At 36.7% G+C, this 15576-nt stretch overlaps 1 protein-coding gene across 5 annotated transcripts in view; it reads right to left on the bottom strand.

The window, feature by feature from the left end:
- Positions 1-15576, bottom strand: part of UBE3A (ubiquitin protein ligase E3A) — a 43895-nt gene that overhangs the window by 6305 nt on the left and 22014 nt on the right. For all 5 annotated transcript variants that reach the window (XM_058184965.1, XM_058184969.1, XM_058184970.1 and 2 more), the window contains 2 exons: positions 5341-5651; positions 2767-4019 (listed from right to left, as the gene is read on the bottom strand). In XM_058184965.1, the coding sequence (XP_058040948.1) occupies positions 2767-4019; positions 5341-5651 (1564 nt within the window). The remainder of the gene's footprint in view (positions 1-2766; positions 4020-5340; positions 5652-15576) is intronic.

Raw genomic sequence — 15576 nt, 5'->3', positions numbered from 1 at the left:
AAGTCCATACTGAGAACACTGCGACTTCATATTGGGGAATAGCTACAATGGGTTTTCATAATATAATTTTACTCTGCTAGAGAGAATAGGGTCATAATGAATTTACAAGGGAAGGGATACATAAGGAACCTGTTTTTGGCTAACCTTGTCGAGAAGCATGCAATTAAATTAACTGAGTTGAAACTCAAGGGTTAGAAGCATGGTAGAAATACACCACACGGGTGACATTTCAGTGAGATTGATGTGGAAAAAGGACATATAAAATAGTAACTTGCTTTATACACTATTTATCAGATAACTGCTAAAAAGTTGAGAATCAAATTGTGGTATCACTATTTGCACTAATCTTCACTCTGGGGTTAGCTTTCAAGAGTCTGCATCTTCTGTCAGCTGCGACTAACTTTCCTTAAAGAGAGTCCTAGCATTGCTGTCTTCTGTACTTTTCCACTGTCCCCCTCAAAGAGATGGGGGGAAGAGGGGGGGAGAGAGATTTCTGCATCCAGTATCGCCATGAAAGTCTCCAATGTACAGAATGACATTTTTCCCCTCATCCCCCCACTCAATGATTCCCACTGAGCTGAGGACTATTTCAGGAAAGTGCAGGTAGTCTTTTCTTAAATGTTGCCCCATTTTATGACTTTTTTTTTTGCTACAGTTGGTAACTGAGTCGCTGCACTTGATAAATTAGTAAACCAGTTGTTTACTGGTTTTATCTTTGTCAGGTTGCAAAAGGTGATCACATGACCTTGGGGCACAGCAATGGTCATAAATATGAACTACTTGCCAATCATCTGAATTTTGGTCACAACTGTGAAAAACAGTCATAAGTCACATTTTTCAGTGCTGTTGTAACTTTGAACGGTCACTAAATGAAGTGTTGTAAGTTGAGGACTACCTTTATGTTGCAAGAAACTTAATGAATTTCAGGTTATACCCAGTAGTCTGAAGCATCTGGGACCAATCATATATTAAAATATTAATAAACAAATACTTCTTTTGTTTTGCACATTCTACTATTGGTGTCTTTCTTCTTTTCCATGAATGCACCATTTAAAAGGAATGTAAAGTTTTCCCTGGGAAAAGGAATTCTCTTGAGAGAATTGGGGACTGGCAGCTAAAACATATGAAGAACGGTTGCAGGAACTGGGCATGTCTAGTTTAATAAAAAGAAGGACTAGGGGGGGACATGATAGCAGTGTTCCAATATCTTGGGGGTTGCCACAAAGAAGAGGGAGTCGGGCTGTTCTCCAAAGCACCTGAGGGTAGAACAAGAAGCAATGGGTGGAAACTGATCAAGGAAAGAAGCAACTTAGAACTAAGGAGAAATTTCCTGACAATCAGAACAATTAATAAGTGGAATGACTTGCCTGCAGAAGCTGTGAATACTCCAACACTGGAAATTTTTAAGAAAATGTTGGATAACCATCTGTCTGAGATGGTGTAGGGTTTCCTGCCTAGGCAAGGGGTTGGACTAGAAGGCCTCCAAGGTCCCTTCTAACTCTGTTGTTGTTGTTGTTGTTGTTATTATTATCTTTATTTCAACGTATTCTACTGACCAATGGCTAGATACGACTTGGATGTGGATCAACATAATATGTGACAATAAACAATTTAGCCTAAGTTAAGGTTAAACAATTGCTTAACACAGTACCAGCACTTTATATTTTAACCTATTCAATCCATATTTTTAGAGAAGTAACTGTATTACTGGATTGCAAAATGGAAAAAATGTTTTTTTAAAATATATAAGAATTAATTAACAAATGAAAATCAGCTAAGTCAAATAGCACGTACTTAAAACAATTAAAATTTAAGGAGTCCATCAGAGCCAATAACTGGCAATATTCATGATTTAACAAAACTGTAGCACTTGCTCAATATAAAAAAGGCAATAACTGAAAAAAAAAAACATTGAAAAAAGGCAATAACTTCCTGAAATCTGCTTTTTAGATCCATATTAAAACAAAGATGTTAGTGTTTTCTTTTTTTACTCTTAGTATCGTTGTCCATGGATTCATCAATATGATGGGGTTATCATGATATGATGTTAACTCATAGCTACTATTGTATGTATTTCAAAATTATCTTTCAAAAAAATGTATGTAGTGCAATTATTTCATCCTTGTAAAGTCAACTTCAAAATGCTTAAATTTTGTTTGAATAATTATATTTGGAATGAAAACTGAAACAAAATACTCTAGAAACGGTCATAGCTACCGTATTTTTCAGACACACCTTAGTTTTGGGGGAGGAAAATAATAAAAAAGCTGACTGGAGGGTGGATGGCCTGCCAGAATACCCCCAATCAGCTGTTCCCAGAGGTGAACTTTAGCAACAGGTTCTTTGGTTGCGGGCTCTGCGCCTTGCTTTTTTTTCAGCTTCTGAAACCTCCCTTTCAGAGCCTTTCTTCAGCTTCTGAAACCCCTGTTTCAGAGGCTGGGCATAGCTACATTTGGTGTATAAGACACACCCAAATTTTCACCCTCTTTTAGGGGGGGAAATATGTAATTGCTTTGGTCTTGGTCAAAGACAAGCTATCAACTATTTTTTTCGGTTAAATTTGAACCAAGCAGAATATGGAATCATTTTCGTTCTACTGCACCGTTCTTTGGTCAGAAACTCTATCTAGTGTGTAAATAATTTTTTAAGGTACATGTTATTTTGAATATGTCCAGGAGACCCCAAAGAATATCAAAAAACATTAAGGCTCCTATTTTTTTTTTAAAAAAAAACAGCAATAGATGTTTTATATATCAAGTCACTTACCCGAACAAGCGCATCATCTATGATGTGATCACGTCTGACTTTGAGTCGCAAATATGGGTTTAACTGCTGGCCTTGAACTAAACTGTAAAGGACAGTTATACGACGTTCACTGTACATACGGATTCTGTTGTCATAATACAATCCCAGGTTCTTGGTAACGGCATTCAGTATAAAGGGGCATGTCATAAAGGAGAATTTATTTTCTGTTTCTACCTTGAAAAATGTATAATCTTTGTCCATTTCTAGAACATCATTCAGTGGTTCATTGATAAACTCTTCAAAGGGGATAAGTGGCTTTCGGCAATCTATAGTTTTTACGCCAAGTTCAGTTTCCAGAGGGTCTACCCGAGGTCCTTTTTTATTTCTTCTTTCCTCACCCAGGAGTTCTTGTAGAGTTAATTCACTAGATTCTGGGATAGGCTCTTCATCCTCCTCTTCATTGTGGTCTGTGTCTATATCTCCTCCTACTACATTTGCATAGTAAACCATTTTTAAGCACTTTGAAGCAGCAACAATAGCATCATCATCATTCACTAAGTTACGACTATTGAATTCATTGCTTATGACTTTGTAGGTTATAAGCTGCTGAAAAGTTTCCATCATTCGTCGAATCTGGTCTGCGCTGTACTTTGACCACAGTCTGACCAATTTTGCTTGAGCTGCAAGGGGTAGCTTACTCATTGCTTTACAAAACAACGGTAGTGCCATTTCCAGGTACTCAGGACTATGAAGATTGCCATTTTCCATAACAATAATAAACAAGTTGAGATAGTTAGGATCTCGAGAGTACACATTATGATAAGTCAAGTCACATTCAACATTGGGTGACAAGTACACAAGTGCATTTAAAAAGGCAGTTTCGATCTTTTCATTAGAAAGTAATCTATTGTAGACCCGTCTGATTGCATCGATATCTACAGATACTTCATCTGGGCCTAATTTTTGTAGGTTGTTATCCCCCTGTGCACTGTCACCCATTCTTGATGATGATGATGATGGTGCAACTAAATCTTCTTCCATGGCAGAAGAACATGCAGCCTTTTCTTTTTCATCTTCATCTTTATCTTCATCTTTTCCTTGTAAAGACTTCAATTCTTCCTTAGTATGCTGCTTGGCTTTTCGAAAACTCTGTACCAAGGCCTCAGCACTAGAAAATACTCTCCCAACGACACGGATTAAGGGAGAATAGTCTTCTTTTTCTCTACATAGTTCAAGAATTTCATATACTTTTTCTTCTGTTAAAAAAGTCACATCTAGATATTTAAAAACAAAAACAAAAATATTCTCGAAGTCAAGTTAAAGACATTTACATAGAAGGCATCAAAAGAATGACTATTTACAACCTTCAGCAATAATTAACAGTTTCTGCAATCAGAACACACAACTTATTTTCCTATTTACAGAAACTGTGTACTTTACATCTGTTAATTAAGTTCACCCTTTACAAACTTTTAAAAATATTCTGGTTTTAAATTCTGAATGGAGGAATAAATGATCCCAACCTGAAATATAAATATATTTTTAAAAGTATGTCAGAATGAGAGAATGTTTGTTTTGTTAACATAAAAAACATAATCAACATTAGTTTCCAGTTATAAGTAATCCTTGATTTATGATTATAATTGAGCATGGAATTATGGTAATTAATTGTGGTGATTGAGGAGTGCATTGGCATGTGACCTGACCCAACTTTAGAACTGCATCCTGACTTTCTTTGTAATCCTAGCTTCTTCAGCCTAGCGCTGCTGTTCCCCTCCTGCCCACTGGCCAGACTTTGTCTTACAGAGGATGAAATCAATCCATCAGGCTGTGTTTTTGATCTCAAAGAAGCTGGGTAAAAAAACCTTCCATTTTTATTCAGCCTCCTTGACAGCAAAATTGCTACTTGCCAGAGATTCCACCCTGTTTGGGGGGCAAGGTTTCTCCATAGGACAGCATTTTTGGTCTCAAAGAGGCTGGATGAAAATGGACTTTCTCACCCAGCTACTTTGAGAGCAAAAATGCTGACTAATGGAGGGACCTGAGCCTGTCAAGCAATGCTTTTGTTTTCAAAGAGGCAGCAAAACCAGTATTTGCTGGAGACTGGAGTCTTGTTAAGTAGCTTTTTTGGACTTAAGGAAGTTGGCTGAAAAAGGTTTATACAGAAATCCAATCTTGGATTTCCAGACAGATCTTTTTCAGCAAGCCTGTAGGTGGCAGTGTGTTGTGACCTTCCCTGTTGACTTTCTGGGGAAGCCACGAGAGAGATCACAAATGGTGATCACATGATCATAGTGTGCTTGGTGACCTGTCATAAGTGCAAACACATCGGCAAGTATCCAGATCATAATTATGTGACTGCAAGACTGCTGCAGAATCCATAGATTCCAATGGAGGTTGTGAGTCCCTTTATTCAGCGCCATTGCAATGTCAGAACAGTTGCTGAATAAATGATCATCGAGTGAGAACTATCTGTATTTTGATATATAATCGGGATAATAAGTTGCTCTGTTGTATGATACAATGCAGACTATACAAAGTTGTATCCAACGTTGCATCCTTGCTGTATCCTTGCATCCATTCTGTAACGCTTACCTTTAAAGTCATCTCTTGGACCTTGCATTTCCTTCTTGTTCATTTTTCTGTCAGTGCAGGCGTTGTTGTGGGCACCTTTGGAATTATTTTCTAAGTAAGCCGAGCTTGTTCCTTTCTTGGAGGGATGAGGATCACAGAGTTTTGCATTAATCTTATAAAGGTCGAGGGCTTTAATGGCTGCTGCATTGTTATCCATACGCAGAAAAGTTGGACAGGATGCGCAAAATTCATTCGTGCAGGCTTCATTTCCACAACCCTCAGTTAACTGATGGTAATAGCGTTCTATTAGATGCTTTGCAGCTGCTCGCTTCCTGTACCAAACATTCAAACAGTAAGTACACAGATTAGTATGGCTTGCATATACAATCTCATTCAATTGGTCAGCAAAGCACAGATTAGTAAAGCTCCCAAATAATCTCTCTCATTTTAAGAGATCTAGAATTATAAGATGCATCTAGTAAATAAATTAAAATGTAATTTTATGTTTAATTCTGTATAGCTTGGCCTAGTGTTTTTTTTTAAATATAAAGTGTTTAAGAAAGCAGTATTTCTTAGACAAAGCTTAATTAAACATTAACTTTCAATTCATTTCAGTAACAAATCTAAGAAAGAAATCCTTAAACTAAGGCCTAAGCACCATGACAGGAAAGTAACTATCTTCATTGTACGGAATTTTAATTAAAACCATGTAAAAATTAAATGAAATATCTTCTTTTCGGAATCAGTTCATAGCAGTTTATTTCTGCAAGTTGCCTTGACTATTGAAAAACAGGCGGGAGAGAAATTCGATCCATCAATCAATGCAAGTTAAGTGCAACCTCTGCCAGAAAACAACACATAACTTTGGTGTAGGTAGTTGATTTAAGACCACAATTGACCCCAAAATTTATGTTGCTAAGTGAGACAGTTGTTAAGTGAATTTTGTCTGATTTTATGAGCTTTCTTGACACAATTAAGTGAATCACTGCAATTGTTATTAACACGGGTGTTAAATGAATCTGGTTTCCCCATTGACTTTGCTTGTCAGAAGGTCACAAAAGGGGATCAGGTGACCCTGCAACCATCATAAATATGAGTCAACTGCCAAGTGTCTGAATTTTGATCAAGTGACCATGGGGTTGCTTTAACGGTTGTAAGTGTGAAAAATGGTCGTAAGGCACTTTACAGTGACGTTGTAACTTCGGATAGTCACTAAATGAACTATTGCAAGTCGAGGACTACCTGTATAAGTAACAGAAACTAAGGTATAAAAAAAGTCACAGGCATAGTCAATTCCTTTTCTGGAGTTATGATCAAGCTCAGGATAAAAATGACGTATTTTGTTCCATGTTGTTTCTCCAATGTTCCATTTCCCCATAATTGGTTTACAGAAATATTCTAAGCCAGATCTAGGCATTTTACCAGCTGCAGGCTACATCCAGTCCTTTGGTTGTCTCTGTCTGGCTGATGTTACATCAATTGGAAATTAAAAATAGAATATAAATAAAGTACACAATACAACTGTGTTGCTTTTACTATGAAAGCAATTACTCCTTCCTCAATTTATGTATGTGTGTGCATACCTACATGTGTGCCTTCACAGCCCTATTGGTTCAACTGTCCGCAACAGTTCCAGTTTCTCATGCGACCCCTTCCGATTGATCTTAGTTATGTGTCCACTCCTGTTCTAAGCCATGGAAATTTGAAGAATGCATTTACCAATAAAACAGCAGGCACAAGTTTGATTTCTGCTGTCTGTGGATGGAGTCTCTTAAAAAAAGGAGGTAAATGACAGTGAGTGTTTTAAGCACAGGTTCTGTTATTAAGAACCATCATTTTGGACTGCGGTTTTGTGGAGACCCTGGCATAAATTGGAGATCACAGATGGACTTAGATTCATCTATTATCAAGGCAACAGTTCTTCCACCTTAATATTTGTAATTATTATCCTTGGGCACTCATTAAAGTAATGTAGAGTTCAGTCTGGGGTCAGGTTAAAAGAATCTGAAGTAATCTAAAATTGCATGAAAGGTATCTCTTGGTGATCATTTACAGTATATTTGCATTATAGATAAGCTTGCTATGATGCTGAGCTGTTATGTTGTTAAATACAAGTGCACATGACACATTTACATTATAAAGAAGCCTCAAGCCAGTATGCATAATTTTACTACTGTAATGGGATATGCTGAAGTGACTCAATTATTGCTGCTTCATTACCGAAATGAAATGTAGTAAAGAGGTGGATTCCCAAAACGGAGGAAGTGCATTCCAGAGGAGTAAGAGGCAACTCAGTACAAATATTGTGTACAAGAGAAACAGGGTAGACAGTCCCTCCCTAATAGTTCATGGGGTATATTGTAGGTATGGATGATAGTCTTGAGTCTGGGAAGATTTTGTCTATTGGTGTAAAAACAATAAAGAACTCAGCTTGGAAAAAATCACATCATTCTTGGTTTTGGGCCTGACAAATTAGTGGACTCAAACTTGTGACTATTTGTGCAGGTCTGCATGCCAAAAAAAAACACAAAACCCCAAAACAAAACTCAACTTACCCACCCCACTTAGCATTTGCTGTCACTGCCTGCTATGGGGATATTAATTTTGCATGAACAAACATTGTCTTGGCCAAAATATCTGTAGGTTGGGTGAGTTAGCAGTCAGCAACTAAAGTAAATTCCATTTAATCTAAAAATTCGATTTACTTTAGTGGCCTAGGATGAACAATAAAGAAATGTATTTTACATCCCCATAATTCTCCATGTCAGAACACTGGAAAGATTTTTAACATTTGTTCTAGCAGTCTTTGTTCTAACAAAACACTTAAAAGGTTGCAGTAGAAAGTTTCAAGTATCTCTTCTGTTCTAAATTCAGAATAAAACTTTAAAAAAGAAACCCTGTTGAAATCTTGTCTGAAATACAAGAAATTAGATCCACAATCACACAAGAAAAAAAAATCTGTAAACTGCTGCAGGCAGAAAAGGGATCCCTTCTTTCCACAGCAACCCTTTTTAGGCTTTCAAAAATCTGCTGGAACAACATACAGGTAACTGGGAGCTGCAAGCAGAAAGGGGAACAAACTAAAAGTGCTCTCTTTTTAGCAACTAATTATCTGAATGACAGATTCTACTGAACTAAATTCATTTCTATAAGCAGAAGGAACCTTCCATTTGTGCAATACCTGGACTTAATCCATTATAAAGAGGTACACTATGTATGATAAACAAACATATTAGTACATGGTTGTGATTTAAAATCTACTGATTCAACTATGGATGAGTCTATAAAAGCAGTACATTAATTTTAATTTTGTAATAATTTGCATATTTAGCAAAGAACAAGAGAATTTAAAAAAATCAGCAGATTAAACAGTAGGAATGAGCGATGATTTAAGACGATGATTTTTGATAAAGCCGGTAATAATAATTTCACATGAATTTATAGGTAATTAAACGGGTTGGCCTGAATTTTGCTTTGTTCTCAGAATGGATTTGTAAGCACACAAAATAGTAATATGATTGTACACAGATAAGAACATGTGACCCAAAATATGTCCAAAATGAGCTAATCTATCTCTTTAAGATTGCCTAAAAATTCATATTTATTTATACGCAGCCTACCTTTATTGTTTTTACTAATAACTCAAGGTGGTAAATATATATCCAACCACCTTCCTCCTCCTATTTTCCTCATAACAACTCTGTGAGGAAGGTTGGGCTGAGAAGCCCTGGTGGTGCAGTGGCTAGAATACAGCATTGCAGGCTAACTCTGCCCCAGTCTGAAGTTTGATCCTGAAAGGCTCATGACTGACTCAGCTTTCCATCCTTCCAAGACTGATAAAATGAGGACCCAGATTGTTGGGGCCAATATGCTGACTCTGTAAACCACTCAGAGTGCTGTAAAACATTATGGAGTGGTATATGTGCTATTGCTATATACTGAGTGAGTGAGTGAGTGACTGGCCCAACATCACCAATCAGGCTTACAGGGCTGAGGCAGGACTGGAACTCATGGTTTCCCAATTACTAGCCTAGCGCCTTAGCCACTAGACCAATCTGTCAGTTAACAAATCTAATCATAGGGAACTAACCTTATACCTTGTAAATGACCATCAAAACATGGTTTTATACTGTTTTGTAACTGTGGCTTCTTAAAATCTCTATTCACTTTGAATTTAAATTTAATTTAAAATCAAAGTAAACAAGATACAGATTTATGCCTTTAAAATATGCCCTAATCTTATACAATATTAACTAAGGAACATTTGAATTTAAGAGTATGAGGAATGGCTGGGTAGAAGGATTAATCCTCTTGTGATATACCTGATCACTTGGTCCTTTCCAAATGCATTAATGCTGCTGCTTTGTCCCAGGATAAAGATACTAGCAGGAGATTGGGGGGGGGGGAACTGAAGCAGTAAGCTAGGGATAGTAGGAATATGTAATCTGAAGCTTCTTAGATGTTTGAGACTATGCCTCCTTCAAAATCAGAATGAATAATAGAAATCATGAGAGTTTAGTCTGAAAATATTTGGTATGGGATTTAGAATAACTCATCTGCCAATTTTTCTTTAAACTGGATTGCCTATGTTATTCCCAACTGGGACAGACTTGGATGTAAAGACAACTGTCTGCTATATATCCAGATTTTTAGTACTGTATTTTACTTAAAATGACAGAGAGGTTACAAGATTGATATTGAGAAACTGGGATACAAGAATAATTAAAATGCTTTGTTTTGAATAGCTTTTTTACCAGAATCAAATTACTATGGAAGGTTCTGGTGGGCTTGTCTAAACTAGTATGTTACTTCCACTGCTTAATAGGATACGGTGCAGGAGAAAAAGTTTCATATTTGCCTATAATTAGACACATTTCTTAAATAAAACATACTATTTAGATTGGTCCAATCCAACTTTCAAGAAGAAAAGAATTGTAAATCCCTTAAATAGGAGAGGTTCAAATATTTATAAAAATAATTTCTCAATATGCACAACATATTAATACTTTAAGTTTCATTGACTAAAGAAATATTTCAGAACAACCTCATGCAGAGCTTTACATCAGCTTTATACAATGAGATTTTACATGCGAGGAAATACTAAAGAAGAATATTAGGTAATTTATAGCATGCCGTAAGTTCATATGATAAATAAAAAAGGAGAATCATCAATCTTTAAGACTTGCAAGATCTTTCACATTTTTTTTGTGGCATAGAGACTACGGATTTCCCCCAAAAAACAAAGAACTAAATTGGATTTAGATAAGTTACAGTTCTTGGATAGATTTATTTATTTATACTAATTTTATGCTATCTGGCTCAATCATGATTCCTGACAGTTTACATAAAGTATAAAAATATTGAAAACAGCAGAATAACATAGAACCAAAAGAAAAAATGAAAACAAAATAACATAAGCAAGGAAACATAGAAATTGGTTAGCTTTGTTTATTTTATATTCATTTTTTCTATTACAGTTGCAACTCTAAGGGCAAACAGGTATCATTTTACAATAACAGTATTACATTTAAGTTTGCTTCCAGACAGAATTCAAAGGCAAAACTGGAATTGGGATTAAAAATTTTTTACTACGGTTGTCTGGGCGAGGCTTAGTGGGCATGGCTTGGTGGGCATGGCAGGAGAAGGATACTGTAAAATCTCCATTCCCACCCCACTCCAGGGGAAAGATACTGTAAAATCTCCATTCCTTCTCCAATTCAGGGGACGGTTACAGCAAAATCCTCATTTCCTCCCTATCAGCTGGGACTTGGGAGGCAGAGAATAGATGGGGGCGGGGCCAGTCAGAATTTTTACTACCGGTTCTCCGAACTACTCAAGATTTTTGCTGCTGGTTCTCCAGAACTGGTCAGAATCTGCTGAAACCCACCTCTGGCTATGAGTAACTGGCCCAAGGTCATACAGCTGCCTTCGTGCCTAAGGTGGGGGTGGGGGTGGGAGGATGCAGTCCCTTTCTAAACAGGTAAGCAAATGTTTACCTAAGTTTAACAAAGCTTGTAGGAAAGCTTGGTTTGGGAAGATGTATGTAAGTGAAATAACAGGCAACAGGTTCGATACATGGTGCTACCACAAGTGAAATTTTTAATAAAGAAAATACCCTAAAATTTTGGAAGAAATTGTGGAAAAACAACAAAAAGCACAATGGGAATGCAAAGAGGATCAAGCAGGTTGAAAGCACTGTAAAAGTGACTAGAATGGAAGATGTTCACATAACAACAGAAATAGTGCAAAAACAAGCAAAGAAAGCCAAGAACTGATGTACTCATGGTTTAGATGAGCTGCATGGATTCTGGTTGAAATTATTAACAAGTTTGCATGCAAGATTAGCAAACCAGATGAATCAGATTCTGGAAACACCAGAAAGCTAACAACGGGAAGAACTTTTTTGATTCAAAAGGATGCAGAAAAGGGAAATAAATCTGAAAATTACAGGCTAATAACTTGCCTGCCAACAACATACAAATTATTTACAGGCATTATTGCAAACCAAATGTATGGATTTTGGAAAAAATAAACTGGAAAACAAGGAATTGCTGCCTGTAGAACAGAAAGGTTGCTGCAAAAATTCAAGAGGAACCAAAGACCAACTGATGATCGATAAACTGGTTTTAAAGAATTAAAAAAAAAGACGAACAAATCTGTTCTGGCCTGGATTGATTATTAGAAAGCAGAAAGGTCAACACCAGCTAAAGAACTGGTAGTCATAATTTCACATTCTTGTGCATTAAAGGTAAAGGTTCCCCTCGTTGCCGACTCTAGGGGGCGGTGCTCATCTCCGTTTCAAAGCCGAAGAGCCAGCGCTGTCCGAAGACGTCTCCGTGGTCATGTGGCCGGCATGACTCAATGCCAAAGGCGCACGGAACGCTGTTACCTTCCCACCAAAGGTGGTCCCTATTTTTTCTACTTGCATTTTTTTGTGCTTTCGAAACTGCTAGGTTGGCAGAAGCTGGGACTAGTAATGGGAGCTCACCCCGTTACACGGCAGCCCTAGGGATTCGAACCACCGAACTGCCGACCTTTCGATCGACAAGCTCAGCTGTCTTAGCCCCTGAGCCACCGCGTCCCTTGTGCATATGATAACAATAAAGACAAAATCACCATCAGTCAATTGCAAAAGGCATCTTTACTTGGAAGAGCTTATATCTTATCATAATACCTTTAACACCATCAGACAAAATCTGTCTATCCCAGGTGCTTGGGAACGATAAAAATGCCAAATCCAGGCTAAACATCTACACTGCCCAACAATAATCAAAGGAATTACAATAAAATAAATAAAAAAGTTACAAATGGCAAATGCAGTAAAGCATGGGATTAGATTTTCTAAATTGGTTTCTGAAGAAGAAATATCAGATGAAGATAATTTTTGATTACCTTAATTTTTAATACAGGCTGAACATGTTTATTTGTTCAGTAACCGTTCAAAGTTATGGTGGCACTGAAAAAAATGGAAGTATGACAAGTTCTCAGTTTTGGCCATCATAGCATCCCTGTGTCATGTCATCAACCTTTATGAATTCCCCTGCTGACTTCACACAAGGAAAGTCATTTGGGGAGCCAGCAGGCAAGATTCTGCAAATTGCTCTGGTAAATTGTTCCCATTTTTTCTCATGCCCATAGAACCCCATACTTGCAGTCTCCCCTGGCTCTCCTTGGACGTGGTAACCCAATGACTACTTGCACTTAAAATTAGATTAAAAACCACTCATCATTACTGCATCCATTCTCTGGAATAAATACTTACAAGTAGGCCTCTGTTAATTATGGTAACTGGAATCAGAATTTCTATCATTAAGTGATGCAGTGATGTCATTTTACCACACTGATTAACGATTGCTGTCATTAACCTAAATAAGGTAAGATATTGTGCCCTCTTCAACATCCTCCACCATCTATCATCCCCAATTTCTACTTTTTTGGCTGCTCTGCCTTCTGCCACCTACTGTCCTTGGCTCTTCTTGCCTTGCCACCCTAACGGACTTTCACCATTTTCTTCCTCCCGCTGCTGCAAGGCATGCCTAATTTGGCTCTGCCACCCTTGTCCAAATAGCATGCAGCCTTCTTGCAAGACTTTGTAAGGTTTTGAAGCCTTGCAAGAAGGCCAGATGTCTTGGACAAGGCTGCACACAGCTCTGGGAAGAAGGTTTGGCACAGCGAGCGGGATCTTGTGAAAGGCCAGGTTAGGTGTGCCTGATCAACAGCAGGAAGAAGAAAATAAAGGTGGTGGGGCAGCAGAATGAGTGGGATGGGGCCCAAGGCAGCAAGGACAGAGAAGTATAGGGAGACAGAGGCAGTGGAGTGTAAGACAGCCAAAAAAGCAGAGATGGGGGGAGATAGATGAGTGGGAGGAATTGAAGTACTCTTTGGTCATCAGTGCAGTTGGGTTGCCAAGCGCCCAAATTTTGATCACGTGATTCTGGAGTCATTGCAATAGCCAGAAATGGGTATAACTACCATTTTTTCAGTCGCACTGTAACTCTGAATAGCTGCTGAACAAGTGATCATTAAGCAATGGTACTTGTAATTGTTCTGAACATTAGTATGCCCAAGTCAGTGGTTTATAAAACTACGGTAGAAGAATTCTGAATCAAATCTGTCCAAACCTGAGTCAAATTATATTCTATGGCTTGAAATATTATGTGACTTGTGGTGTTCTAACAGCAAATTAGCTTTCTTTTATATTATGGAGAAAATATATTTTTCCTGGCATTTCATTTTTTAGTATCTAAAGTGTGACACATCAAAATTAAAACATGCTTTTGTTTCTAACTGTGTACCAATGAAAGTGATTTTATTTGAAAGCTATTTAGAATATAAATCTATTTTAACTGGAATCTCAGTTAAATAGTAAACAATTTACTAAGCTAAAGCTAATGAAATAGGAGATAGTCCATTCTTTTGTACTAACAGAAAACTACTTTTGGCACAAGACAGCAAAAGCATTTATGAATTGGCATATTATTATTTATGCTTCTTAAAGAAACATTTAAAGTTAAATCTCTGGATGAGAAAATTAAAGTACTGGCAATGCTTTAGGCATGCTCCTTAGGATACAGATCTTTAATTTCTGCTAATTATAATTTAGGAAGCTCAATGGCTCTGAAATAGAATTTTTATTGCATTTTATCATGTAACAGTATTTAGACAAAGAAGAGAATTTCAGTAATTTTTAGATAATTAAGCCATGTAGTTCTCTATTAGATGCACTTTAGCAAATAAAAACAGGTATTAGATCAACTGTTTTTAAGAAATACATTCTAAATTACATAGTTACACATTTTTAATGGCAGATGATTACAAAGATATTTTTCTACAACAACTGACATGTTCTATCTCAGGAACTGTGTTTTTAATTAATTTTATAAAATTTGGGTAGAATGTACTGATGATATGCAAAGCAAGCTTAGTTTATCTTTTTCAAAGACAGATCCATGCTTTACCTTCAATGAGGGTACTTATTACCTTAAGCTTGACAAGAATCCAACCATATAGTGCAATTATATAATTTTTTTTCTAATGCTACAATTTTAATAGTGACCTTACTTGTTGGTTAAAGCTTGTTTTTCTGACAAATCTGTATAAACTGGATTTGTTAAGCCATTAAACTTCTGATAATATTAGATTCATAATTAAGTTACTTTAAACTCCAAATAGTGAAAATAAAGCAGCCATTATTTTATTGGATATTAAGAAGCTTTTGATGGAAGACAAAAATATCAATTGTGTCATTATTCAAATTATTCCATTTACGTACACATAAATTAAAGAAGCACTGGCATTTAATGGACCCCTTTCTCCCCAAACGATCAGTTAAATCAAGGTTGAATTGTACACCACTTTAAATTTAACTTTATACTTTAAGACTAAATCTATATTGTTGCTAAATCTGCAGCAATGGATGTCTGAAATATGTTCTATTTTAAATTACTCTTTTTTAGATTAAAAAAAATTCAGTCATTTTTTAAAAACTGTTTTCTTTATGATACAGTTTACCATGATCTTTTCTTCTTTTAATTTTAAGGGTGCGTTGTTAATAGTTTTATGTATGATGTTACTAAAATGCCCCTCAAGCTTCAAAATTTGGAAATATCGAAGTTATGGTTAAAAAACCAGGACATGGCTCAATTGCAGTTGCACATAATGAGTAGTAGGAAACTATGGCTGTTTAGAAACGGCTTACCTTACTGGTTTGAAGGTGGAAAATTAACAGTACCAAAACTACCATAGGCACTCCATTTG

Source organism: Ahaetulla prasina, chromosome 5 (genome assembly GCF_028640845.1).
Source record: "Ahaetulla prasina isolate Xishuangbanna chromosome 5, ASM2864084v1, whole genome shotgun sequence".
NCBI lineage: Eukaryota > Metazoa > Chordata > Lepidosauria > Squamata > Colubridae > Ahaetulla > Ahaetulla prasina.
The sequence above is the reverse complement of the archived record's forward strand: the minus strand, read 5'-3'. Positions and strand labels throughout refer to the sequence as shown.